This window comes from Athene noctua, chromosome 1 (assembly GCF_965140245.1).
Source record: "Athene noctua chromosome 1, bAthNoc1.hap1.1, whole genome shotgun sequence".
In the NCBI taxonomy this organism is placed as follows: Eukaryota; Metazoa; Chordata; class Aves; order Strigiformes; family Strigidae; genus Athene; species Athene noctua.
The window spans coordinates 111,861,099-111,887,018 of NC_134037.1; the positions used below are offsets into that span (position 1 = coordinate 111,861,099).

The 25,920-nt window shown below is 36.4% G+C and overlaps 1 protein-coding gene across 3 annotated transcripts in view; it reads left to right on the forward strand.

Moving 5' to 3' along the window:
• PPP1R21 (protein phosphatase 1 regulatory subunit 21) overlaps positions 1-21,183 on the forward strand; it is a 32,422-nt gene extending 11,239 nt beyond the window's left edge. Inside the window, exons 8-22 of one of the 3 annotated variants that reach the window (XM_074897392.1) lie at positions 478-530; positions 1,741-1,890; positions 4,908-5,009; positions 5,084-5,172; positions 6,019-6,155; positions 7,174-7,266; positions 9,115-9,242; positions 9,626-9,778; positions 10,558-10,650; positions 11,778-12,011; positions 13,517-13,552; positions 14,741-14,857; positions 15,787-15,885; positions 17,915-18,043; positions 19,972-21,183. In XM_074897392.1, coding sequence (XP_074753493.1) covers positions 478-530; positions 1,741-1,890; positions 4,908-5,009; positions 5,084-5,172; positions 6,019-6,155; positions 7,174-7,266; positions 9,115-9,242; positions 9,626-9,778; positions 10,558-10,650; positions 11,778-12,011; positions 13,517-13,552; positions 14,741-14,857; positions 15,787-15,885; positions 17,915-18,043; positions 19,972-20,001 — 1,643 coding nt within the window. In that variant the 3' untranslated portion in view covers positions 20,002-21,183. The remainder of the gene's footprint in view (positions 1-477; positions 531-1,740; positions 1,891-4,907; positions 5,010-5,083; positions 5,173-6,018; positions 6,156-7,173; positions 7,267-9,114; positions 9,243-9,625; positions 9,779-10,557; positions 10,651-11,777; positions 12,012-13,516; positions 13,553-14,740; positions 14,858-15,786; positions 15,886-17,914; positions 18,044-19,971) is intronic. The other 2 variants (XM_074897394.1, XM_074897395.1) reach the window with 2 other exon arrangements.
• The last annotated feature ends 4,737 nt before the right edge of the window (positions 21,184-25,920 follow it).

Here is a 25,920-nt window from a genome sequence, read left to right on the forward strand (position 1 = left end):
TATCAACAAATCAAGTACGTACAGGAGCTTTTTTAAAATGTGCAAACCATTTGACAGTCCCTGGAATGTAATTGAAATGTGAAGATCTTGTATTCTTTAAGATCTTTTTATTTTTAAAGATTTGCACCCTTGTTAGTGATGAAGAATACTGGGTTTTTTGGACGAGAGGATTCTGCTCTTACCTATAAAATTCCGGGAGTTCAGATGGTTAAATTTGACTTATAGTCTGAGGCAAATATGGCAGTGCTTTCTCTCCACTGAGCCACAGTAATGGTTCTTAAGTGAGGTTGTTTAGGCCTACTTTATTGAAGCCTTTTTAGTTAATATTTTAACTAATATTTTTAGTTAATATTACTTACATGAACTGTAATAATACTGCCATTAGATTTTATATTTTAGAAAAAAATCAGTATTTACCAATAAGCGTCTCTTAAAAAACCACAATTAAGTGCATATAACTCAATTTTTGTCCTGTAGGATCTAATCAATACAATGCTCTGAATGTACCATTACACAACAGAAGATACCAGGTAATCACTTTTTGTGGTTTCATATGTAAAGATGCAACTTTCTGCACAGATACTGAATAAAACCAATCATTCTGGTGACTCAGAATGGCAGAAGATAGCCTGACTTTGTACTATTGCGATATTCCAATGTCTGTCCACAGAGCCTTTGTGCTTTTCAAAGGTAGTCTCATTTGTTCTTACATCGAGAAGTCAAGTTCATCTCACTTCATGAGAGTTAATCTGTTGGTTACTGGCTGATGATTACTGTAGGCAGTAACTCAGGCATGCCTTTCTAAAAAGAATGGCAAAAAGGTTTAATATTTGTCCCTTACTAAAGATACATGAAACATTCTTTTACCATGCCAACCTGCAGTAAGCTAGAACTTGAACTTTGCATTTTCAAAGTTGGTTAAAACTACGTTAGTTTAGAGGTCTTTAAGCTTTTTGTTGAAAAAGGGTAATTTTGGTATCTTAAATTCATTTTCCCCTCAAACTGAACTTCTTCACTCACATCATTTGAGCCCCAAAGAATGTTTGCATTTGGAAACTGTATGTTGGTGTGTATGCTAGAATACCATGCCAGTTAATATTACTTGTCACTAGACACTTGTCACTAGTGTATTGCCTTTGCTTTTTCAGAATGTTCTGTTTTGTATTCATTTCTTGGATACCTTCTTACTGCACTAAAGCCACAGAACAGCCTTATTCACAAGCAGCAGCTCAGTTCTGTCCAGGTGGGAGAGTAAGAATTGTGATACTGGTTAGAGAAGTGAACACTTTATTTATTCTGGGAGAAAACCTCATTGGTTTTTACCTTACAACCAGGTATTACAAATTACTCACAATCACCACACTGAAAGAACTGAGCTGTTGTCAGCAATTGGTCTATTGATCTTTAGAAATCTTAATTTCAAAGATGGTTTCTATAATTGTGCTAAGCTTTTAACTGTTCTGGTGGCCTGTAGTTTGAGAAATGCAGCAGAGGCGAAGCATCACCTGTTGTATAAAATAAAAACATACTTTGTCATCATAGAAAAACATGCCCTTCTGTGTGACATTGCAGTTTATTCATAAACTAAAAATTAACTTAAAGATAACTGCTGCTATGTATTTTAAGCTGAACTAGTAACAAAAAAAATTATTCATAGCAATTTTTTGTACCCAACCCTATTTTTTTTCATATTTAAATAGGTACAAGTCAAAAATAATAATTTTATAACTGTCTTTACAGCTGAAGTTGCGAGACCTTGCTGGCCAGGCGCTGGCTTTTGTTCAAGAACTTGTAACAGCTCTTTTGAACTTCCATACATACACTGAGCAGAAGGTACAGATCTTTCCCATTGATTCTGCAACAGATGCTATATCACCGTTAAATCAGAAGGTAACACAGTTTTCAGCTACAAGTGTAATCAATTCCATAGACTTTCATAAGTGGATAATTCATGCAAATTCTGCCACCTTTACTGGAATGCTATGAGTGTGTGTCTGAGAGACAGAGCCTCTCCAGCATAAGTCTTTTCTGTTGGGTGAATTCTCTGAATCTGGGTGAAGGTGTAGCTGCAGAGAATCCTTCTCCCCTGTGCTTCTGCCATAAGAGCAGTATAATAGTCAAATCAAGGCTCTGCTTTTTAAGTGCTAAATTAAAGTGCATTTATCAAAAGTTCAGCTGACTGATTTTAAAAATACACAAATATTGCACTGCTAAATAGGTCCTTGACTTAGTTAATGCACTGGAGCATGGGAGATGTTGAGACAGAAGGTCTTGTATTTAAGTATTTAATGTGAAATAACGCGGATGCAAGGTAGGCTTATGAAGGAGAGAACTTGGACTTCGTTCCCTTGTCAAAAACCACCTTTATATTCTGATATTGGGCTATTTGTATAAAGACCTTTCCTGTAAGTGTTCTGAAGCTTCAAGTTTGTAAAGCTTGTTGAAATTATTAGAAACCTGTCCTGTCTCTTTCTGTGCAACTCCATGGGAAGACTTTTCTGGGAGTCATTCAGAGCTGTTAAGCTTCATCTCTTGACTTTCTCTGCTATGAAGCATAGAAAAGAACTTTGTGCACAAGGATTTGTGTGGGGATGCATGTATGTATGCTTTGGAGTAAAACTAACGTCAAAGTTGTTGACTTCATAGCGCAATGAACCTATGTGCATTTAAGTTGCTGGATGACAGCAACTGATTCATTCAGACTGTAATTTCAATTTAGTAGTTTGTAGGGCTCAGACTTAAGCTACCAAGGTGGATGTGATTTGCATTCATCAAATGGCTGCAATGCATGTAGTGACAATGTTAACTATCACAAAACTTTGCAGTTCTTGGGAAGACCTGCTTTGATCTCTTTGTAGGCAACAAATATGCTTGCGAATGTGTCTGTTTGCTAGAGAAATCCTGCTCTATTTACCTTCTCAGTTGTTTAGTCTGAGAACAACATTTTCTTGATCCTGCCATCAAATGTACTCAAAATAGTGTATCCTTCTTGTGAAAACTATGAGGTTTTGCCATCTTCCAAATTCTTTAGGGCAGAAACTGTGTCTCCCTGTTTATGTGGCCCAGCGTGATGATTGGATTCTACAGACACTACTGCAGTTTACATTAAGGGAATAAAATCAGGTTTCTTAGACATCACTTCTCATGCTTTTTTTTCTTAATGTCCTAGTTAATACTTCTTTGTTGCCTTTCAGCAGAGAAGTGCTTTTACACAGCTGAAACATGCAACTTAATCAGAACTGTAATTTGATTCTCCTTTTCTGATAATTGACTCTGAGTCAGGAGTTCAGGCTTTGTTTGTTTTCATAATTATGTCTCTTGTAGTCTGCCCCATTGTGTATTCATGACCTAATTGCCTCAGTGCAGGCTACCTCTCAGGGCTTTTGTCGTGACTTTCCAGTGGTGAAGCATCTTTTATCACTCACTGAAGCTGCTGTTGCTCTTGTATTTTTGATTAATTTATCTATTTGCTTGGCAAGTGTTCTCAGTGTGATCTTAGCTCCTCCACTGAGTGGTTCAAAAACCTCCCCTTAATGTGGTAGAGAAAATGAGATAAGTGTCAGGTGGTAGCTTAGCACAGTTGCACTGATTTATTTTTCCCCAACTCCAGGTCTTGTCTGGCGCTTTCAAGCTATTTTCCCAACCAAACACTCAAAGTAGATGTGGACAATTCCCTTCCAGGTTCAAGTATTCCTTTTCTCTTTAAGTATTGGATTGCTGGGTTCTGCTGGGTCTTCAGCATAATGCCAGATAACTCCAGTCCTCTCTCTTGCAACACAAGTCAGGAGCGTTCTGCATGTGTTATTTCTTCCTTCTTAGATTTAGGAATTTTCCCTAATTCCATCCAGATTTGTGCATGCATGAATGAGAGCTTGGCATCTCTCTTTTCTTGTTAACACTGTGTTACTGCACTGTAATAATACAAGAAATCATTAAAATTTCTCGTACCCTATTTGCCTGGGGTCTTTAGCTACTATTGTGGTATAAATAATCAAAGGTGAAGGTATCTTTCCATGGGATAAAATAAAAGCCAAGGTCACTTTTGACTACCTCTGTCAATCTGTGGAAGAAGCTTTTTGTAACAGTGTGGTATCAAAACTGAAAGCTGATGGTACTGTTACATTTTGATTGTTTGTAAGAGTAAACAGCTTTTGTTCTCAGGTATACTTTTTTGAAGGCAATATTAGTCACAGAGTATACATAAGCAGTTTTTAGTAAAGTCAGGCAGTTCTGTGAGGCCAGAGTTTCATAATTGCCCAAAGCTGTCATAGTTCTTGAAAGTAAGAAATTCTTGCTTTGATTAGTTACTGCACCATCTTTTGCTTGGGCATAAGTAAGCTTTGACCCATGTTGAAAACTGGACTGGATACAGATTAAGATTAAAATGTATTTCTTGCTCTCAGTTTTAACTCTGTTTAGTTCTTCAGTACTTTGCACAGCATAGCATAACTATGCAAATGTTTGTGCTGATGCACAGGACGAGGGCTGAGAGGCAAACAGCTGGGAGGAAGGTAGGATAGTTTATTCTGGTGGCTTAATGGTGCATGGATCTGGCCTTAATTTGATGGAGTTGAGCAAGGAATGCAAGAATGTTTAAACTTAAGAAGGGTTTGGTGTGCTGTGCATGGCGGTTAAAATGAGATAGGGTGCTGTGGCAAAGCCCTAGATGGGTTTTTGTTTGGACTTCCATTGTAGTCTTCACTATTTCTCACTTTACTTCAAGGTTTGCGTGTTTGTGTCATGTAGCAGAGGTTGCTGTACATCACTTGACTGTTATATCATCTTATTGACGTCCTGGGGATCGTTTAAGATGATGGGTGCTTTGCTAAAGTGGACTGTTCAATTGTTAACTTGAAACAGTTTGCAAGAGCCTTCAGCAAGCACCATTTTAAAATCTCTGTACTCAGTTCTCACAGTATCTTCATGAAAATGCTTCGTATGTTCGCCCTCTGGAGGAAGGAATGCTTCACTTGTTCGAGAGTATTACAGAAGATACTGTAACAGTCCTGGTAAGATTTCTATTTTTAGTATCAAAAAAGATTTTTACAGAGCAAAAATATTTATGTGTTGTTTTTCCTTCCAGGAAACAGCTGTGAAATTGAAGGCCTTCTCAGAACATTTAGCTGCCTACTTATGCTTTTTAAGAAAGATTCTTCCTTATCAGTTAAAAAGGTACTTCTGATTTGATAGATCAAATTAAAGGGGCACTGAGTGTCAGGTATGCAGCATTGTCAACCGCTACAACTCAAATATTATTAGCCCTTAAAGCGCTGTGGCTTAGAAGGCAGAAATTTTTTTTTTCCTGCTGGTTTTTGAGCCTTTAGGATATGCATTTTTTTTTTTTTCAGCTGGGCATTAAAGCTAAACCCTGGTATTTTAAAGCCTTTTTTTCCCCCTCACAGATGAGACTGTAATAAAAACTGCACAGATTTTTAATGTTTCTTAATGTTATTCAATAGAATCGATACTATTTAGGTATGATACATGTTAATTTCCTGAGTCTGTCAGAAGATTATTTATCATGTAGTAAATAGAGTAATGTAGTAGAACTTGGCCAGATGCACATTCGTTCTGCAGTGAAAATCTTTGTTCCTGAGTGGGTCCAAGGGAGGTGAATTGTTAGTGCAAAGAACTGCTTAAAAAGAGGTTTTGGATTAAGGAAGAAAAAGCTTGGTTTATGCCTTTTCTATACCTGTTCTGCTCCTTAGGAAGTGAAAGCTAAATTATATGTAGTAGAGGAAAAGGTCTTTAAACTGATGCCATCAATTCCTTGCCATGAGTGTAAACCATTCCTGGCTTGTGATTGAAACTCCCAAGAGTGGGGATAGTACAGGCACACAGAAATTTTCATTTACTGCTAAATTACTCTGATATGTTATCCCTTCTAAAATAAATTCCTAGTCTATTATAGCTTTGGACTGAGGATGTAATGAATACTAGGTATCTACTTCAAAGCTCATGAACTTGGTTTTTAAGATAATTGCTCACTTGTAAAAAAAATAATTCATATATTCCTAGTTTGGAAGAAGAGTGTGAGTCTTCTCTTTGCACAGCTGCTTTAAGAGCTAGAAATATGGAGCTACACAGAGACATGAAAAGATTCACTGCAGTCTTTGAGAAGCTACATACATATGTTAGTCTTCTTGCGTTACCAAGTAAGTGCTAGTTTTGGCTTAGTTCGTTACATTGTGCCTGGAAGATTCTAGTTTTTGTTTTGGGTGGATATTGGGGGTTTTTTTGTTTGATTTTTTGTTTTGGGTTTTTGTTTTGGTTTTAAACCATACATGCAAACTGCCACCTCTGTGATAGAGGAAAACAGGATTATTGCTAATCTTTAGGTACTGTCTAAACTGTGGAGCAAGTGAGTTCTGCAGTATGCACTCTCATAGACCTTCCTTTATTCAGGCTGGGAGACCAAGTGTGCTTCTGAGTGTGCTGAGGAAGAATGTTTCCTTAATGCTCCACACTCTTCCTTCTGGATAGACATGGGCATGGTGCAGGCCTTGAAATTACCAAGCAGTCATATGTACCACATTTTAGATAGTCATAGTTAACCACAGAGGAGAAGAAATGACTCTAGGTTTTTAGAGTATGATTGACAGTATGTCTTTTGCCCTTTCTTAATCATGAAATTGTTAATAAACTACATTTTACTACTAATTATCACTTCCAGTTGCTCCTGCTCATAAGACTATTAAATACAACTCATACTAATAACTAAATAAAATCAGGTAAAATCTTTGTCTGTGTGTGTGTGTGGAAACTATCTCCAAATGCATACTTTAAGTAATAAGAGGAAACAGGTATTGTATAGCCTCAGGTTATTTCAGTCTGCACTCTTCAGAAGGACCCAGATGGTCCTTCCTACAGCAGTGAGCATGTAAATCTTTCTGCATGTGTAATTGGTCTTTAAGACCAAAACAGCTGATGTTTTCTAAATTTCATTCAGATTTTACAAACTTGGAAGTCCTTTACCTGCCTACTCTGGCAAAATTTGGTATATATATCCGTTTGAAATTGAAGGGGAAACTTAAGTAAATGAATCTGTTTATGATTCTTATACTCCATGCAAATGTTTCTAGTAGGTGGAAATTGGATTATTTTCAAAGGTAACTTTTCATTCATGGTAAAATCTTAGTGTTGGGTTTTTTCCTTTCTGTGCGGTGTTCTTAGGTACAAAACCAGAAGGCCTTCTTAGGACAAATTATGGCTTGGTGTTTACAAACATTGCTGCAACTCTTCATGGATTTCATGACACTTTAAAAGGTGAGAGTACAGGAATATTGTTATGTTTCAGGTCTGCTTCTTTCTGTTTAACATAGCACACGTATTCTCTGTAACAATGCTGAATGTGTAATATGTGATAAATCTGGTTTGTTTTGCCTTCACAAACTAAGATGAGAGGCTAAATCTACTAACTACTTGGTTTGGACACATATGCAGGTTTTTCACTCCTCCATTCTGTTAGTTTTGTTATTCTAAGTTGCTGGAATATTTCATTGTGGCTATCTTGATCTTCCTGAGCAGTATTGCTTTACTTTCTGAACTTCATTGCTCTAGTGGAAGTAGCATACAGAATGGAATGCTATTAAATGTATGTATTTTCCCCTGCTTACGTACTGTTGACCTATTACCTACCTTCAAAGTGAAATTTTTCCTTACTATTTTTACGTTGATTACTATTTTTAACATGAATATATAACCAAAGCTTAAGAAGTCTGCGTTATTTCTGAAACTTAACTTCCTCCTTGAAAATGGCTTGCTTTCCTTTTATCAGGAGAATATGGATATGTTACATTTTCAGTGAAGTGATGTTTGGTTAAAACTCAGGGAGTTTTAAAACACTAATGTTTCTGTATATCTTAGAATTTCTGTAACATGTAGCTGTTTCCAGGGAGAAAATAATATGTATAGGTGAATTGTTTTAAACAGCTGACTAGTATGAAACATTAAGCTTTTATAATTTTAAGCAAAATTGGATTTTTTTCCAATTATTTTGGTAATAACATCAATAGCGTGGTCCCATTTTGCAGAGTCCTTGTTTGAAAAAAAAGAATGTATTAGAGATTGTACCTCAAACAAACAAGACACTAAACCAAGAGTTTTCTAGCTCTTAAATAGATAAGTTTATTAATAAATACTTTCTACCTCTTAATGTAGTTACTATAATGTAAAATCATCCTGATTTATACTTTAACAAATTAAATAAAGAAAATGAAGTGAAGGACTGAAGAAAACTGTCAGTAAAATTCATTAGCTAGCAACGGAAATGTGGTGCTTAACATCTCACACTCCCATACTCTAGAATGATTGATTTGTCACTTCTTCCTTCCTTCCCAACTCAATTTCCAACTGTTTAAGCTTGCTTCAAATTATAGTTTATGGTGGTAATGACCTGGGATTTTTCCATTCTGTAGCAACAATACTGTATTGTAAAACAGGTACAAAATGTTCCTTTGTCAAATAATTATTTATTTTTAATTAGGCCAAATTGAGAATGTTTGTTCTTACATAAGTACTTGAGTCTCTTTAAATTTTGAAATTAATTAGATTTTTTAAGATAAGATGGTTTTGTGAATGACTCTTTGAAAGTTTTTGTTGTTTTGGTTTTTTCCCTCTCTGAAGACTGTTCTGTTAGATTTGCCTGAAAGAATTTTAGAATGTAGGAAGTAGCATTCTAAACTTCTGGTAGCCTTTTAGATTTGCTCTGACAGAATTCAAATACTCTTCCCTTAAGTCATATATTCTTAACACTCAGATATTGAACATGACTAAAAATTCTCCTTTTAAGTGTTCTGACGAAAATTTATGGAACTGGAAGTGCTAGTTTAGTGTGAGCTTGGATCCCCTACATAGCTATGATTTTTGGGATACAGAGTACTTAAATATACGCCTTTATTGTGCCTGGTGTAACAAGCATAATGTCTATTCCTTATGATCACAAACAGTTGTCTAGGGCAGTATACTGAAGAACTAAGAGTGTCTGGACTAAACTTTTACACAACTTAGAGGGGAGAAGCATTCAAAGCCTGAGATAATAAGCTGGATTTGAAAATGGTTGCTGAAATAGACAAAAATCATAATTTAACATAAATGTGTTTTTTCTTTTTCTAGATATTTCCAAGCACTACAGTCAGAAAGCTACTTTAGAACAAGATGTTCCAACTGCCACACAGAAACTCATAACTACAAATGACTGTATTTTATCTTCTGTTGTGGCTTTAACAAATGGAGTGGGCAAGGTAATGGATATCTTTGTTTCAGTGTAATGCCCAAACTTGTGCAGGTGTTTTTTTTTTTTAAATAAAACCCCAACAACCCAACAAAAATCTGTGTTGATTAATTTGAAAAATCTATGTGTGCCTCTGATTATTAATAATCTGTAGTATCAGGTTTGTTCCAAGATATTTTCAGGCTCCAATTTAAAAAACTGGGTGATAAAAGTAGATACTGTGAAGAGAATGCTTTGTGTTGTGGTCTTAGTTATGTGGAAGAGCTTGTTTGAAATTCCTGTTGTGAAGTCCAGTTTCACTAAATACTTGTCTTTCTCTTAAAAGAGGAATTGCTCTGGGTGAATCTTTCTGGTCAACATAATTCGAAAAGTGACTTTTCTTGATGTGTCTAGATTGCCTCATTCTTTAGCAACAACTTGGATCACTTCACTACTTCATTGAGCTATGGCCCTAAAGGAGGAACAGAGTTCATCAGCCCTCTTTCAGCTGAGTGTATGCTGCAGTACAAGAAAAAGGCAGTTGCTTACATGAAGTCTTTGAAGAAGGTTTGTTCAGATAATGTACTTGCACAGAGAAAGCACAGTTCTGTTGATAGCTGGTTATGCCAAAGAGAATACCAACTAAGGATTTCAGTATTTGGAATGGATGAAAATCTCTGAATGAGAGTCTTTGGCTGAGGAAATGGAACCCTTAGAGCAATAATGCTGCTGAAAAATTTAGAGAGCATAGTTGCCCTCACAACTGAGGGCATGTGCCAATTCTACTGTTACCCATTTCCACTAATGATTTCTGTGCCAAGACTCCAAGGAGAAGAGGGTAGCTGCTCATTTAATTTTCCTCCCATATTCCCACAATATGGAGTGAATGATCATATTCTTATACTTGCATTCAGTAGAAGACAGTGGAGAGGAACAACAACAAAAATAGGAGCTGGAAAAGGTATTGTGGAGAAAATGTACTGAACCAAAGGGTTGAACACTGCCAGATCTCCCTGTTGTCTTCGCTGAAATTAACAAATTAGTGATGGTGTGCTTAACAGTTGTTATTAGTCACTTTACTGTAATGTCTTTAAAATGGACTTTAAGATGCATTTGATCATTAATTAACACCTTAGATTTTTCTGAGCGCTTTTTAATCAGGTGTCCATTTTGGAGTGCTGCTGTTTTTTATGAGCTCTAAACATTTTTTCTACTGGCTGGTAAACATTTGGAAGATGTTTTTCTTGCTTTTATTAAAGTAAGGATGGCATTAAGAAAATAAATGTAGAGTACATATTTTGATCTACTGTGAAACATGTTTTGAGGTTTCTTTTATCCTTGTGCAGCCTTGTGCAGATTCAGTGCCTTATGAAGAGGCTTTAGCCAATCGCAGAGTTCTTCTGAGTTCCACAGAAAGTAGAGAAGGTCTTGCACAACAGGTATTCTGTTATAAATTTTACTAACATATATGTTAGTGTATTTTATAAAGGTAAAGTAGTATCAAATAGTCTCCATATATTTGAATGTGGTTGTTTGTACATATTTATGCATATACTGAAGCTTAAAATTAGACTAGATGTCTTGTAGAGTTTTGAAAGTAAAACTTATCATTGTCAAGCTAGTTAATCCAAGACTACTTCTGTATGTGCAGAACGTATGTGTAGTTATAAAAGAAAGAATTATGCCATTGATGTCTTGATTTCTGAATATAAGAAGTCAGGCAATCTTTAATTCAAATAAATGCAAAATGAAGACAAGAATAAGGCATACTGAAGTATTAAGTTCTAAAGTACTGTTTTGAGTGCTTTTTTTGAACTATGCAGGATTCATTAACACTGGTTAAGAACAATGATTTTTTCAGTAAGCATCTATTCATTGATGATAGTTTATCATTCTTGCAGTGTGCGTATATTTTTTTCTGGAGGCTGAGACAGAGGAAGGTTAAATTGGTATCTAAAATGGTATCTCATATAATGTGTCTAACTGATTAATACTAAAAATTCTTTATTAGCTTGAATGCTCTGACTGCTTGAGTCACCATCATCAAACTTTTACGGATTGTTTTGATTTGTTTGGGGTTTTCTTGTTGTGGCCAATACTCAAAGTGTATTACTAGGTATGAGATGAATTTCAACAGAAATGAGTGGAGTGATATGATGTGTGCTGTTCCATAGCTGATTTCTTATCAGGACAAGTGAGTTCTTCTGTCTCTGTGAGGTGGGGCAGCTGAGAGGGGAGAGAATTGTTTGTCTTTCTAGCATAGAACAAGACAGTGCTAGTGCCAAGCACACATCTTTCAGTTTTTTTTTTTTTCACCTAATATGTTGTTGCTTCTATGAGCTGTACCTTTGTGGTGCATGTTTTAGACTAATTAAATAACACAGTCATTTTTGATACATGACCACAGTTAAGCATACAGCTCGAATTGGTAGTTGTTTACCTGCTGCATTATTCATTACCTTGGTTATGTAATGGTCTAACATAATACTGTCTTCAAACATTTTCTGTGTGGCTGCTTTTCCCCTTTGTGTTCAATAACCTGGACTGTAAACTTTCCCTCCTAAAGGTCCAGCAGAGTTTGGAGAAAATTGCAAAACTTGAACAAGAAAAAGAACACTGGATGTTGGAGGCCCAGCTAGCTAAAATAAAGCTAGAGAAAGAAAACCAAAAACTGAAGAACTCTCTTAGTGGACATTTAACTGAAGCTATACAAGAGCGTTCTGTTTTGCCAAATGTAGCTGAACAAAAGAAGGAAACCACAGAAAAGAGTCTGAGGGAACCTATTAAGAGTACTAGTCTGGTAAGTGACCTTTTTCCTTCAATAGAGGAAAAATTCATTCTCTTTAGCAGTAGTACTATTTGATCAGTGGAACACTAATAATGAAAGCTTTTTGACTGTGTTGAAATGCATTCATGCTTGAGTTCCTTGTATTTTGCAAAGCGGCTTGCTAATACTTTCTGCAGAGTTTGGAACTTCCTGGATTTTGAGACTCTGTTCACTGTCTCTACTATCATGGAGATATTTTTATAGTTCTGTACTTGTATGACTGAGGGGGAAATAACTTCTAGCATGTGTGTTTTCTGTTTTTTTTTCTGACAGTGTAGTTAGGAAGCATTGCAAGTAGCGCATATCTCGGGTGAGCTCAGAGTTCCCAGTACTCTTTCATCTTTAGGTATGGTAAAGCAAATGGAAGTAGGTAATTAGTATTTTTAAATGGGTTCTGAGACTGATTACAGGTCAGTTTACTATAGCTTAATTTTAACTTGAAGAAGCTCTTCAAGCTTTCAGTGTTCTCTGGAGCACTAATTTTTACGTAACCTTCATAAGTACATACAGCTTGAGTTCAGCAATTGCTTTTGGATATGGCATATGTTCTGTCCTTGCTCTTGTGTGTTGGTAAATGGCTTTTTCCTGTTTATTATGAGTCTTTAAAAGGGGTTTGCCTTTCCTCTGAATTGCCACTTCTGAAGTGGTATTAATGGGGATGTAATCTGTAAGAAATAATCTACTCAGCTCAGCACTCAACAAATTTTTTTTTCTCCTCTTTCCTGCTCCAGCATAAAAATGACCAATGGATTGTTTTGAAATCCTCAGTTTTGAAGTAAAATGGCATCTTCAGGTTTTTATCCTGTATTTGATCCACTGGGAGTTTGAGGAGAATGGCTTTTTCTAGCGACAATGCTTAATGTAACTCACAGGTCAACATCTTGTATAAATATTTCCCATAAACCTAAATCTCTAGTCCTGTTGAGATCAGAGAAAAACCCTCTGATGCTCTATGAAGATATTTTTCCATTAAACTAGTTATTGTCATACACCCCTCTGCTAGAGTTCTGTCAGTGCTTCACACTGAACTGTCATTGTAGTTTACTAGAAAGTGGAAAGAAAGGAATTCGGAAGGTACTCAGGAAATCCAAGTTGGCTTTCCTTGCTCTTAAATATAAAAAGTAATGTTTCAATGTACTAATGTACCTCGGAAATAGTTTCATGTAATTGAGCAGTTGCATAATCGTACAAGCTAGCTGTGTCTTTTTGCTTTTATTGCTTTTTCCCCTGTGTACATCATAAGGCAAAGGATATATTTGGAGAGTTGGTGTCAGCTTTAATTCTGTTCAAGGCATTCATGTGTATTATTACCCTTGTTTATGTTATAGGTGAAAGTACTTAAATTTGGTTTTAGTTTTAACTTTTGCAAGATTTTTTTTTTTGTTTAAAATCCTTCTATGACTGAAGCTGAAATGACTTGCAGCTATGGTATCTATTTTTGCAGTTCTCACTTAAGTGTATTTTCTTTCTTGTTCCAGATTGGAATGTTGACTATAACTACCGATAATGAAAAGGTAATCTGTTTTAAGCATTATCAAAGTACATCTGGTAAATACTTCAATTCTAATTCGTTAAACTTACTCCAGAAGTCTAATTACCAAGAATAGTATTGTATAATGTCATGAGTTACCCGTGTAGTCTGTATATCCTGTGTTCAAGTTTATGAAATCTGTGTTTTTCTTAATTTTCTTCTTCTGTTTAGTGAACTGCTATCTTTTGTTTATGTAAGCAGTTCGGAGCAGTATGAGCTGTGGTCCAGGTCTGCTCTCTGTAATTTGAGGAAAGTGTTGGTCTGTTTGTATTTCAGTGACCCTAACTGCATTCCGAGCCTCAGTTCTTGAGGAAGGGCTCAAGCTGCAAAAAAAGTGGCTCACTGTAGTGCCTGGTGTTTAACACTGAAGTACAGGCTATCTCAAACCAGAGGTCACACTGAAAGAAACTTCAAACCAGCTGTGGGACGAAATGTTAACTCTTTATTTGACACTGCTGTAGAGTAACACTTGCCCCAGCAGGAACTTAGCAGAGTAATATTCAGTGCTTTCCCTTTACTGATACTGCAGGGAACTGATGTGTATTTTCTCATGAAGGTATGGTTAAAAAGGGGGTCAGGGCCAGATAGTAAGTTCTTAAAAGCTACTGCATAGTGCTGAATTTGAAGGTAATGACAAATCATGTGAAAGCTGCCTCTAGTGGGTTACTCTATAACTTACAGTAAATTGGTGAGTTGTGGGTTGTTTTGTTTTGGGTGTTTTTTAAAGTTCAGATCTCCAAAGAAACTTCTGGAACATGCAACTTCAGAAATAGTTCTGACTGTTGTGAGCTTCTCAAATTTAGTTATATGAAGGAATTCTTTCTTGTTGGGAAAAGCCAGTAAGTTTTTACGTAGATGAAAGCAGTTCACTTCTGCAGTGGACTTTCATCTTCATCGGAGACTTGATATGTTTAAAACAAGCTAACTTCTTACATCTGCAGTTAGTTCTTTGTCCTTTAAGGAAACCTCACATTAAGAGTCACCATAAGAGTGACAAATTGTAGAGTCACCTGCTGTAATTTGTCTGTTGTGTTTGGGGAATCTAATGCTCTTGAGTAGAGCAGCCAGGCCTAAGGACAGAAGAAAAGTCAGTTTAGAGGATGATGCTGTGATGCAAGTATTCAGTCTGCTAAACATAAATATCTGTCTACTTGGATTTTTGCTTTACCAGACTCCAGACGTTGAGTCTCGTGAAGACCTGATAAAAAACCACTATATGGCAAGGATAGCAGAACTTACATCTCATCTACAGCTTGCTGACAGCAAATCAGTGCACTTTCATGCTGAGGTGAGCAATCGGGCAGTGTCTATAAATGACAACTGTAAATTCCTTTTTGAACTTTCCACAGGCAACTGTTGTAACAGTGAGTTTAAAAAAATGGAACATAATGTTTCATAAAAATCTGTTCCTGGAATATGTTTTTTGGCTGTGGTCTAGTATGCATGAAAAGGGATACTGTAGAAAGACTTCTTTTTAATAAATCCTTTGCTAGCCTTGTCTTGGGTGTTTTAAGTATAATGTGTGTCATGTCTAGGTTTGTTCATATAAGCTGAAGCAGGTGGCTTTAGTTACCATGCTAGTTCTGACTTAATCTTAAAGTGATGCTGATGTCATTCAAAAATATTTGAGTGTATTCATGAAGTGATGAAAACAGCTCTCCTCTGAGAAGTTTGGTTCTTAGGCATAAGTTCTACTTCAAGAATTAACAAAATAATTCCTTGTATCTATGGTTTCCTGTTTTCATCTCATGAGGTAATTTTTTTTGAAAGTAGTGTCCATTTCGATTTGTGTAGTTAACTGATGTGGAATATGCCAGAGCTCCAGGTTGACAGAGCAAATCCTCTTAAATAATTTTTTTTTAATGGTAGATGACATAGTATGGAAGAACTATCTTTCCCTGATATTTGAACAATGTATGGAGTGAGTCGCTTGTATTGCTTTTTTACTTATGAAATATTTCCTAGTAATTATGTGAAAATAAGCTATTTAGAGGATTGGCAGTATAGTAATTCTGTAAAATGAAATTTAAATTTAATATTAAATATTATATTACCTTTGCATTTAAAAACATGCACAAGCTCTAACTAAGTTTCTTGAAATCTGGTGATTACAGAAAGATGGAAATGTCCAAAGTGATCAGTTAAAGATGGCACAAGACAATACTCTGGAGCTAACTTTTCTCCCTTCTACCCTCCCTATCCTCTTCTGATTGACAGTGTCGAGCACTTGCCAAAAGACTGTCTTTAGCAGAGAAGTCCAAGGAATCGCTCACAGAAGAGTTGAAACTAGCTAGTCAAAACATCAGTAGATTACAGGCAAGTATATAATAGATGCATTTTGTAATCATGTGTAAGGAGGAGGAGGTTGGAGGAGAAAAATTACAACCATCGAGCATGGTGATGCCTTTACTAGGTCCTAGATTACGTGAGGTTAAAAACTCTAATTGTATATAGAGAAGAGACTTAAATAATACACTTCAAATCCCGGGTATAAAGATGAAGTGGAACATGCTTGTAAGGGAAAGGGTATAGTAGCCAAGCCTGTCTTTTAGCACATTTGATATCAAGGCTTTTTATCAAAATGTGTCATTTTAATATCAAAAAGTGTGATTGTGTGACTGATTTCAGATGATACACCAAAGTCTTAATCCTTTGTAGCACATGGGACTGAAAGTTTTGGAAATGCCAGGGTGTTTTTTTTGAGATGGATAGCTTAATATTAAGCAAAAATAACTTTGGTGTAATCTGTAAGAAGCCGTTGTTAACAATAGATAACTGTTCCCCTAGATGTCTTGTGAATGTTCTGTCCCTTTGTCCTTCCCTTCCACACAGCTGAGAAAGGAGCCAATAGTAAAACAGAGTACATATAAATATTTAGTTCATGAATGCCTTCATGTTTTCTTTACATTTAGTTCATACCTCTGTTGCTCGCCTGTCTGAGATGGCTAGTACTTAGAATGCTCCATACAGGCAGTGAATATAAAGATATTCACGTAAAGGAATTGTTTGTAAACACGAAATGCTCTTTTGATTTGTCCCTTTAACAAATTCCACAATCAACACCCAGCTCAGCATGAGATGCTCATCTCCAATTACATGTTAAGCTTCCTGAGAAAAGATAGCAGGTGCACCATTTGTATGTTTAGTAGTCTGCATAATACTAAATCATAGCATTATTTAGTTTGGAAGGGTCCTCTGAAGGTAATCTGGTCCCCTCCTTTGGTCAGAGCAGGGAGAGTTCAGATCATGCTGTTGAATCGGGAGTTTCCTGTATAGCTATGCTGGCTGCCTGCCACAGTTGCTCTGCTTCCTAAGCATTGGACTGTTCTTTTGCTCTGTCCTTTGATCAGTCAGCTTTCCTGGGCCCCTTTAACTTCCAGGGCAGTTCTATCTGGTATCTTGCCAGGCAGACCTTGAAAAAGCCAAAATCTACTCTTATTAAATCTAGGGTTGCTGTAATTCTTCTATTCATCTTGCTTGCTTCCCTCAGGGTTGTAGATTCCACTAACTCATGGGTTGCTGCAGCCTTTCAGATCCCTGACCAGCTTTTCCTCATTTGTGAGTAACAGGTCCAGCAGAGAGCATCTCTTAGGCCTATTGATCACTGGTATCAAGAAGTTCTTTACCACACTCAACTCCTGAATCGCTTGTGTTCCACCTTGTTGCCCTTCCAGGAGATGTCAGAGTAGTTAAAAATCCTCATGAGGATCAGGATCTGGGGCTGAGAGATTTTTTTATCTGCTTGTAATGGATGCCTGCCCTATCGCCCTTGTTCTTCTCCTCTGATCCCTGCCTATGAGATCTTAATAGTCTTCAAACCAAACCACTCCTTCACATAAAGCATGATTTCTCCCCTTCTATCCTGTCCTTCCTGAAGTGTCTGTATCCCTTCATTGCTGCATTCTAGTCATGCATACTATCCCACCATGTCTCTCGAGTCCCAGAGAGATCGTAGCTCTGCAACTGAATGTGGATTGCTGATTCCTTCAGCTTTTTATGCCATGTATGTTCATGTACAGGCCATGATCTAAACCTATAAACTTGACTTGTTTCTTGGCTGGAAGACTTAAGCTGTTAGTCTTTTATCTAAGTCATAAAAAGTGGGGGAAAAATTATAAAGGAAACAGAGCAAAAACAAGGGGAACAGACCATGCATGAGACTTCATGTAAAATAAAAATAGCTACTGACTTTCTTTCATAAAGTTTTTTTTTTCAGTGGTTTAACTTAATTGCACACATTCAGCATCAAAAGTGTAGCTTACTAAGTGGAGATAGAAGTTGGCTGCTTTGCCAGTTGTCACTGATATACATAGGCTTCTGTGTGGTTTTTTTTTTTCCCCCTTAGGATGAATTGATGACAACAAAAAGAAGTTACGAGGATCAGTTAAGTATGATGAGTGACCATCTCTGCAGTATGAACGAAACCTTAACTAAACAAAGGGAGGAAATTGATACATTAAAAATGACTAGTAAGGTAAGTTGCCAGGTGTTGACATTAGGCACTGGCTGCAGCTTGGAGGTCTTGTGGATTGCATTTGGCATTTCTGCTATGCTACCCTTTAACAAACCAATTCACAGGTTCTTATTCTTGGCCAGTTGGAAGAAACCTCCAAACTTGGTCCTGCATGTTTCAGTGAAGAAAAAATTCTTGCAAAGCACATGTGTGGGAAAGAACAAACACTTTGTCACTGCTTCGAAGTAGGATTTCAAAGTGTACCCTCTGATGGAAGATCAGCACCTTTTTTTTGCTTATATGTGGTGAAAATAAAACTATTTGCAAATCCAGGTAGTGATACCAGTTGTTTATGATTAACTTACTGGTAGGAGTATTCTTTCTGCACTCCTTTCTTGGTTGTAGCATACTCAGTTCTTGGCAGCTATTCTTTTTCCTGTTCTAGATTCTAGCACATATGTGTCTCCTGTAGGAATGAAAGAGTTGCCACTTACATTCTTCTGTGAACTTAAAATGCACACTTAAATTTTCTTCCAAGCAAGGAGTCTACCCATTTATCAGAAATAAGTTTGGGCTTGTGCCATTTTTGACAGGCCTAAGTAAAAATATGCCTTGAAGATTGAGTGTTTAAAAACGTGCTTAAAGTTAAATCGATCTGTTATCTCAAACTGTTTCTGCAACAGAGTATATCCTCAACATCAAACATTAATGTTAATGATGAAAAATACAGAAGTCTGCTGTTTCAAGCAATCAGTGATTACACCATGGTATATCTTATTCTGATGGTTCTAGGGAGGAACAGATGTTGTCAAGGCTTCTACCCTTCATTCATCTGGCTGTGAAACTAAAAAACTCACATTATTCTCCTTAATTGTGGAATGCATGGAAGCAGATTTCACTGAAGGATTAAAAAAAAAAAAAAAAATCCGTGTTTTGATTAAAGGTCCCATGATGGTGATTTTTACTGTTTAGAGTAAACTCTTTCCCCCACATGTAGAACTGTTTTTCTTCAGATGGCTGAGTGTTTTGACTTGGCGTTGTAATCTTTAAAATTACATTTTGGTGTATAAGCTCTTGTGTTTTGAGAGGGAAGCTCTTGGCTGCACACTGACCATAGCACTGCATGTTTCCATAAAATGTTTTCTGGAATTTTTCACTTGTCATACTGTTAAGACTTGAACTGGTCCTCTGTAAGGAGGTAGATCAAAGTCTCACAACAGCAGACACAGATTTTCAGATCTTACCATATGTAGAAGATGATTTGGTGGAAATCAAAATGATGCAGTTTAAGCCATTATCACTTGGAGAGAGTGATTGGATAGATTAGAAACAAATGTTACCTTAAGGAAATAGGAAGACAGAATTGCCAGGAAGTATCTATTGCACAAAAGTTTATTTTAAGCTACACACTTATTTCGTGGAGTTGTGCAAGTCAAATGTGAATTGGTTAGCTGTAGAACAAATTATTTTCTAAACTAAGAATATTCTGTATAAACCAAATAAAAATTAAATTTGTTCTGGAACAAAATGATAGAATTGGGGATTGATTTTAATTTGACACAATTACCCTGTAAGGCTTATATTTGCAATATCACTAAAGGGTGAATTATGATTTGACTTGCCTTCACTACCCTTACAATATCAATAGTGTTAATGCAATGGAGTGTCTTGGGACATAACTCAAATGTCTCTTTTCCACAGATTTTAATTGAAGTAAGGTACTGTTTGTGCTTATTTAAAATATCTGTTACTTTCCTCTGTTATGCCTGTAAAGATAGAAGGATTTGTAGAGCAAGCAGTTACAGTCTTCCATTATTAAAAGCCTATGGACTGTTTATTTTCAGTTTGGCTGTACTTCTTTGATGTAGGCATAAATTATCAGATGTCAGGTTTTATGATCTGTCTAGATTTTCTTATCTGAATTATATTTTATGTTGTTCTTGTTGCAGGGCAATTCTAAAAAGAACAAAAATCGATAGCTTACAGCTAATCAATGGTCTACAGAAGCTGCTGCTGCACAGGAGGCAGATAGTGAATGTTCATTGTCCAATTCCTGTTTGTTCCAGGAAGCAGAGGGTGGTATTGGGTCTAGTAAAATCTGATTTGGTTCTGTAAATGGCTTTAAAATATTTAGAACTTATAACAGATAAAACAGAACTTCATGTTGGCTCTAAACCAGGAAACACACACTCTGTGGATAATTTATATAGTAATTACCTTCAGTTTTTACTGTGCACTTTTTAAAACCAGGTTTTAATTTCATGTAATAACTTCAGATTTTGTATATTTTCAAATATGATTATGCATTAACAAACTTGGATCAGTGCAGTAGTTGTCTGGTTTTGAGTTATATATTAGATTGTCACCATGGTACATTCCCTTACCTGTTAATAACAGTTTAAAAATCAGTTTTCAGACTTCTTCTGGCCATGCAAACTGTGCAGTTACTGTAAATGTATTATTCCTGTTCTCAGCCCTTTTGAATTAATTGGAATTGTGGCTTTAAATTATTTCTATAAATTCTCACAAGTAAATGGGATCATTATTTTATTTTAGACTGCAATAGTGGAAACTTCTGCTGCTTGTATTTGGCACTTTGGATTTTGAAGTAAAGAGCACAAATAGCTGAATTGGGATACTTCTATGAAATTGCTTTAAGCCCTTAGGCATTTTGTTTACACATATATGTATATATATTGGTTGAAATAGCTGTTTAAAGCTAGAGGAAATTGTGATTGTAATTTGCCCCAAAAGAGTGAAATGGTATGTGTGTAGAATAGATGAGCTTGCTGTGCTCTCTTACAGTAAAGAAGAATATGAAATATGTAGAAGATATAAACACTGAATTTGCAAAAAGTCTTCTTGGAATTAAGTCCTGGTGGATTCACTGTGGGGATGCACATGACTTTTCCTGTGTTTTGGGAAGTTTGTGAACTTTAGGCCTCTCCTAAGATGATTTTTTTTTAGTGAAGTCTAATACCATGAGTTTTCACTGCATTGATTTATTTTTTTTTAATCAGATGCTGTGCTGCTCCACACTTTACACTGATATTCTGTTCCATAATTTACATTATGCCACTTACCTGTCTCATAAGGGTTTACTCTGGTATCAGCTGTGTTGATATGTATTATTAGTATGTAATAATAAAATCAACTACACAAAACCAGCTTGACTCTTTTCTTAATTCCGGTTATACCCAGGTTCACAGTGTGGTATTGTGGTGAGATGTTAACAGCTATTCCTGTGAGGTGAACTTAAATGATTAGACCAACCTAGTTACTCTTAGCAGTGCTTCTCTTTCTTTGGGCCAGGTTGCATTTCTGTACCTAATACGGCAGTATGCAAAGTACACAGAGTCCACGTTAGCACTTCTCCCCTCTTCTCTGCTCAAAGGCAAACAAGTATTGATTGCGGTGGTTTCAGATACAGTTTTTCCTTTTAATGACAAAATGGATGTGGTAAACAAACTGGAGAGGAGGGAGAGGAGATGGGAAGAGCCTGCATGGTTTCTTACTAGCATCATGTTGAATTACAAACTACATGGTGGTGCTAATGAGGGTTGGGAAGCATTTACTTTTTATTTGAAGTGGTTAAAAAACCATTTTTATTTGAAGCAGATACAGCTTCACCTGTTTCAGTTGGGGTTGGAAGCTAATTTCTTCCAGTCATTTTTGAAGCTGCCTTTTCTGAGGACTTTCATCTTGCAGTGAAGGTACCAGTACAGTTATTTTAATTCTCCGAATCAAATTGCTAAACTTGTTACTGATGCTACTTCTCCTAGGTGGCTGCATTCAGAAAAAGGTTTTGCTTATGCCATTTTTTGACAGGCCTAAGTACAAATATGCTTTGAAGATTGAGTGTTTAAATCTGTGCTTAAAGTTCAATGTATCTTTTATCTCAGACTGTTTCTGCAACAGAGTATATACTCAACATCAAAAGTGGAACTAATATGGAATATAGAGGCATTTAGGTACAATTCCAATGTACGCTAGCATTTTTTCCTTGCAGTATCTATTTGGAAGTCTGTTTGGGTGTCCCCCTTGCCAATTAGTAGTAAACATGTTCAGGAAGAGACAATTTTGATCACTCAAGCTGCCTTGTTTTTCAAGGAAATGTTTTCAAGTTAAGTTCCAGACAATTGTAAACTGTCAATATACAAAAATAGAATCTTGGGGAAAAAAATTTAAAATGGTATTTTGGATACTGTTGTAGTAATGCTGTGAAGGGGCATAGAATACTACATTTAGCTCAGTGACAGTAGAAGCTGGAACAAGTGGAAATGTCCAACCAGTTTGTGCTTATCTGATAACCAGGGGGTTCTGAATCAGTTTCTGAGTATCTCAATTGCTCTTAAATATCTAAATTGTTACTGAGCAATGCTACACTACTAAAAAGCTGAAGGCTGTATTCAGCACGGTCTCAAAGATGAATTCTTCACTGCAAGGTTTTCCACAAATATGGATTTAAACTACTTTATCTATATGAAATGGTCTGTGCAGATTATTACAGAATGCACAAAATTTGGGCAAATAAATTGTACTAATACTGGAATTAATGTTAAAAATAATTACGGTGTGAATTCTTGACTTCCTAGTGGCTTAATCAGATGAATAATGACTAAACTTGTAAAGTAGGAGAATCTTTAGAACAAACCAGGGTTAAAGAAACATCCTAATGCTAGTTAGTCTTTAATGGACAGTTCATTGTAACACACAAGCTTCTAAAGCATTTTTAGAGTATGTAATTTCTCTGTAATGTTGGGCACCTCATCAATAATATCTCATAGCCATGAATAAATGGCTAATTCAGGTAACAGCACTATTTCTTCTTAATGGTTTTAGTAGCGGGATCTTCAGAAATTCTTGCTGTGTTTTGTTTTGTTTTTTTTTTTTTTAAAAAACCCCTATACTGATGTTTCCGAAGATTTCAAAATGTTTAGTTGTCCTAGATTTCTGAAAACATGTCCCTAGTAGCTGTTCTGCATATTCAAAATAAGTATTTGCTATAACCTAGAAAGAATTTAACTTCAAGATTGCCCTCTTAAGAACTACTGCTTCATGAGATTTGAAAGTACCCGCCAACCACCAAATACACTGGCTATTTCAAAAGGCCTTAAGCTCTTGGAGGTTTCCTTGACTGAAAGATTAACTTCTTAAACAGGAGTCTTAGGCTGACGTTGTCGTAAGCTGTGCAAGGGTGTTACCTCACTGCTGTTTAAATAATGATGTGAGTATTTTAAATTGTTACATTCATAACTTTACATCTGTGACTTAAATACCGATCATCTGAAGTGCTGATTTAAAAATAGTGGTGCTTGGAATGTCTTTTGCTAATTCCTTCAGATTAAGCCTTAACCAGCTCAGCGTTTCAATAATAGTGGTGCTGGGATCTTCACACTAGATGTGATCTAGTAGCACTCCAAGCAGCATCAGTATTGAGAATGAAACAGCATTGCTTCACCATCTTTGTTGAAATGCATTGGCTATTTATACAGGTCTTTCCCCTTTTTACCAAGACAGCTTCACTTCTAATCCTGTTGCTTTTTCTACTTTATCTTCCCTTGCTGACAGATGAGTTGAATTTTTGGTGGGGAGAGGTCTTTGGCCCAGCATGTTTCCTTGATGATGACTTTGGGCACAGCAGGGACCTGTCACTGTCCAACAGTGCTCACTACAACTCCAAAGAACAGATTTGCTCAGACATACAAGGCATTGGTTGCAAACAGTGAAAGGAAATAAACTTCATATCCACATATCACCTATCATGAAACTAGAGAAAGTTATTTACTGCCTTGGTTGAGCAATGTGAATGCTTTTTTAAAAAAATATAAATCCAGTGATATATTAAACTTTGGAGAACCACCTGGGTTTTATATAAACCGGGCAAACCTGTTGTTCTTTAACACAGTATGTATGTAAGGTAACTTGAAAGCACTATCTTAGCAACAACAGGGTCATAATAAAAATAAAGCTTAGTGCGGTAAAAAATGTAATTGCTACCAGAGGTCTGATTGCTTCCTCCCACAAAGGCTAGATGCCACTATTAAGAATGCTTGTTCTGTCTTATTCTGCATTTTCTGCTTTTGTTACTATTATACTTGCAGTGAATTACTCAGCAGTGAATGAAAACAATGTTTGTTTACAAGAGGCCATGTTTGCCCTAATTCCTGAATATTTCTTTTAATCAGAGAGTTACAAACTTGCTTTTGTGTGCAGAACTGCTAGCTTGGTTACAGATGGGGACAGAGAAGAGCTTTTGGGGACCTTTCTAAACCAAGGCCTGACTGGGGCTACGAAATTCACCGCATGGAAACTGGCCTGGGGGCAGTTCTCATTGTCTGCCTCTGCTGCGTGTGTAGGCAGCTTTAGACAAGTCGGTGCTAATTCAAAACCGCTCAGCTTCTTACAGAAGCTTCCAGTGCAAATAGCTGCTGCAATACTGAGGTTACACAGCTGAGCTGCAAAATAAGAAGCGTGTGATTCTCGTTGGGCTTAGCATGGTAGCTTGCCCTGCAAATTAACAGCCCTATAAGAATTGTAGTTTTAAACTTTTTGTATGTGAAATTGCAGAGACAACAGCAGAAATCACACTTTATCTGTACTGGTTTTAATTCTCCTTCACTCTGCAAGCCCAAAACTTTGTAAGTTGATGAGGTCTTAACTAATGAAGTAGCCTTTGAAATCCAGGCCTGGTGTCAAAACTGTATTTATGGTCTCCCATAAATAACACAGGTTCGTCCTGAGTAGAGTTAAAACCACAGAATTAAAGACTCCAGGTAGTTTCCAGTCACTTTAAGCACTAGGGATTCTTTAATGAATTGACTTGGAAGCTAGGCTGTGGTGGCATGTAGCTTCTTGCAAACTTTCTCTGTATAAAGCTCATTGTTTCTAAAATCAGTATGGGAAGACGTTGAAACTCCACACACACCCCCCTTTCTGTTACAAAAATTCTTCATCCTTGTCTGCCCTCCTACTAAAAGCTTCAGCTTTCCTTCCTCTTGGATTTAGAAGGCTTCAATTTGTGCTTGAATAGCAAATGCAGAATGCTTCAATAAAGATTATTTTAATGAAGTTATGAGCTTGAAAAAGTCTGAAACGAAAACTTCAGTGCAGTTTTGTGAACTGTAGCTTTTGGCATAAGGAACAGCTGTACTCATGGAATTGGTGCTGCACCCCTTATGTGCCTTCTACTTAGTGACTTTCAAAGTGTGTATAGCATGCCTGATGCAGCAAATTTTCGCCTTGGGTTGCGGGGAATCAATTTTACCAAGTTTCTTTTGATATCTTGAAAGCCTGGTTTATCTTCAGTCTGAACAAGTCTAAGACTATTGATCCAGCCCAGGAGTTCAAGAGCATCTGAAGCCAATGAGCACTCAATCTCTCACAGAAAGAACATGAGTATGCTAAATTTCTGTAACCAGTTTGGATGTACTTAATATATGGTACTTAAATGGTGAATATGCTAAACTTGTGAGGGTTTTTTAGTAGCAATAGTACTAAGTGGAAAATTAATTTATTAAATGAGAGGGAGAGAAGAGTTTGGCTCTCTTGCATTTTGGTTTGAATTATCAGATAAGAGACTTTTGCAGAAATTTATTGCTAAAAAAAGGCAAAGTAGTAGAGCAAAGAGTTAAAATAAGTCTACCAACGAGTGTTCTTCTGTCTCCAATTAAGAATATTTGGTTCTAGCAAGATATGAACTGACAGGTTTCACTTTTGACAAAATATCATAAACAGTAAACTTTTTTATAAAAGGGTAATATGCTGCAAATCATGATTAAAAAAAATACAGTCAGCAATGTAAACTGACTTTGTAAAATGTTAAATGAATTTAATAACTGCCTGTAGCGATATATAATACTATATCTTTATGTGAAGGACTCTTCAAACTGTATTTA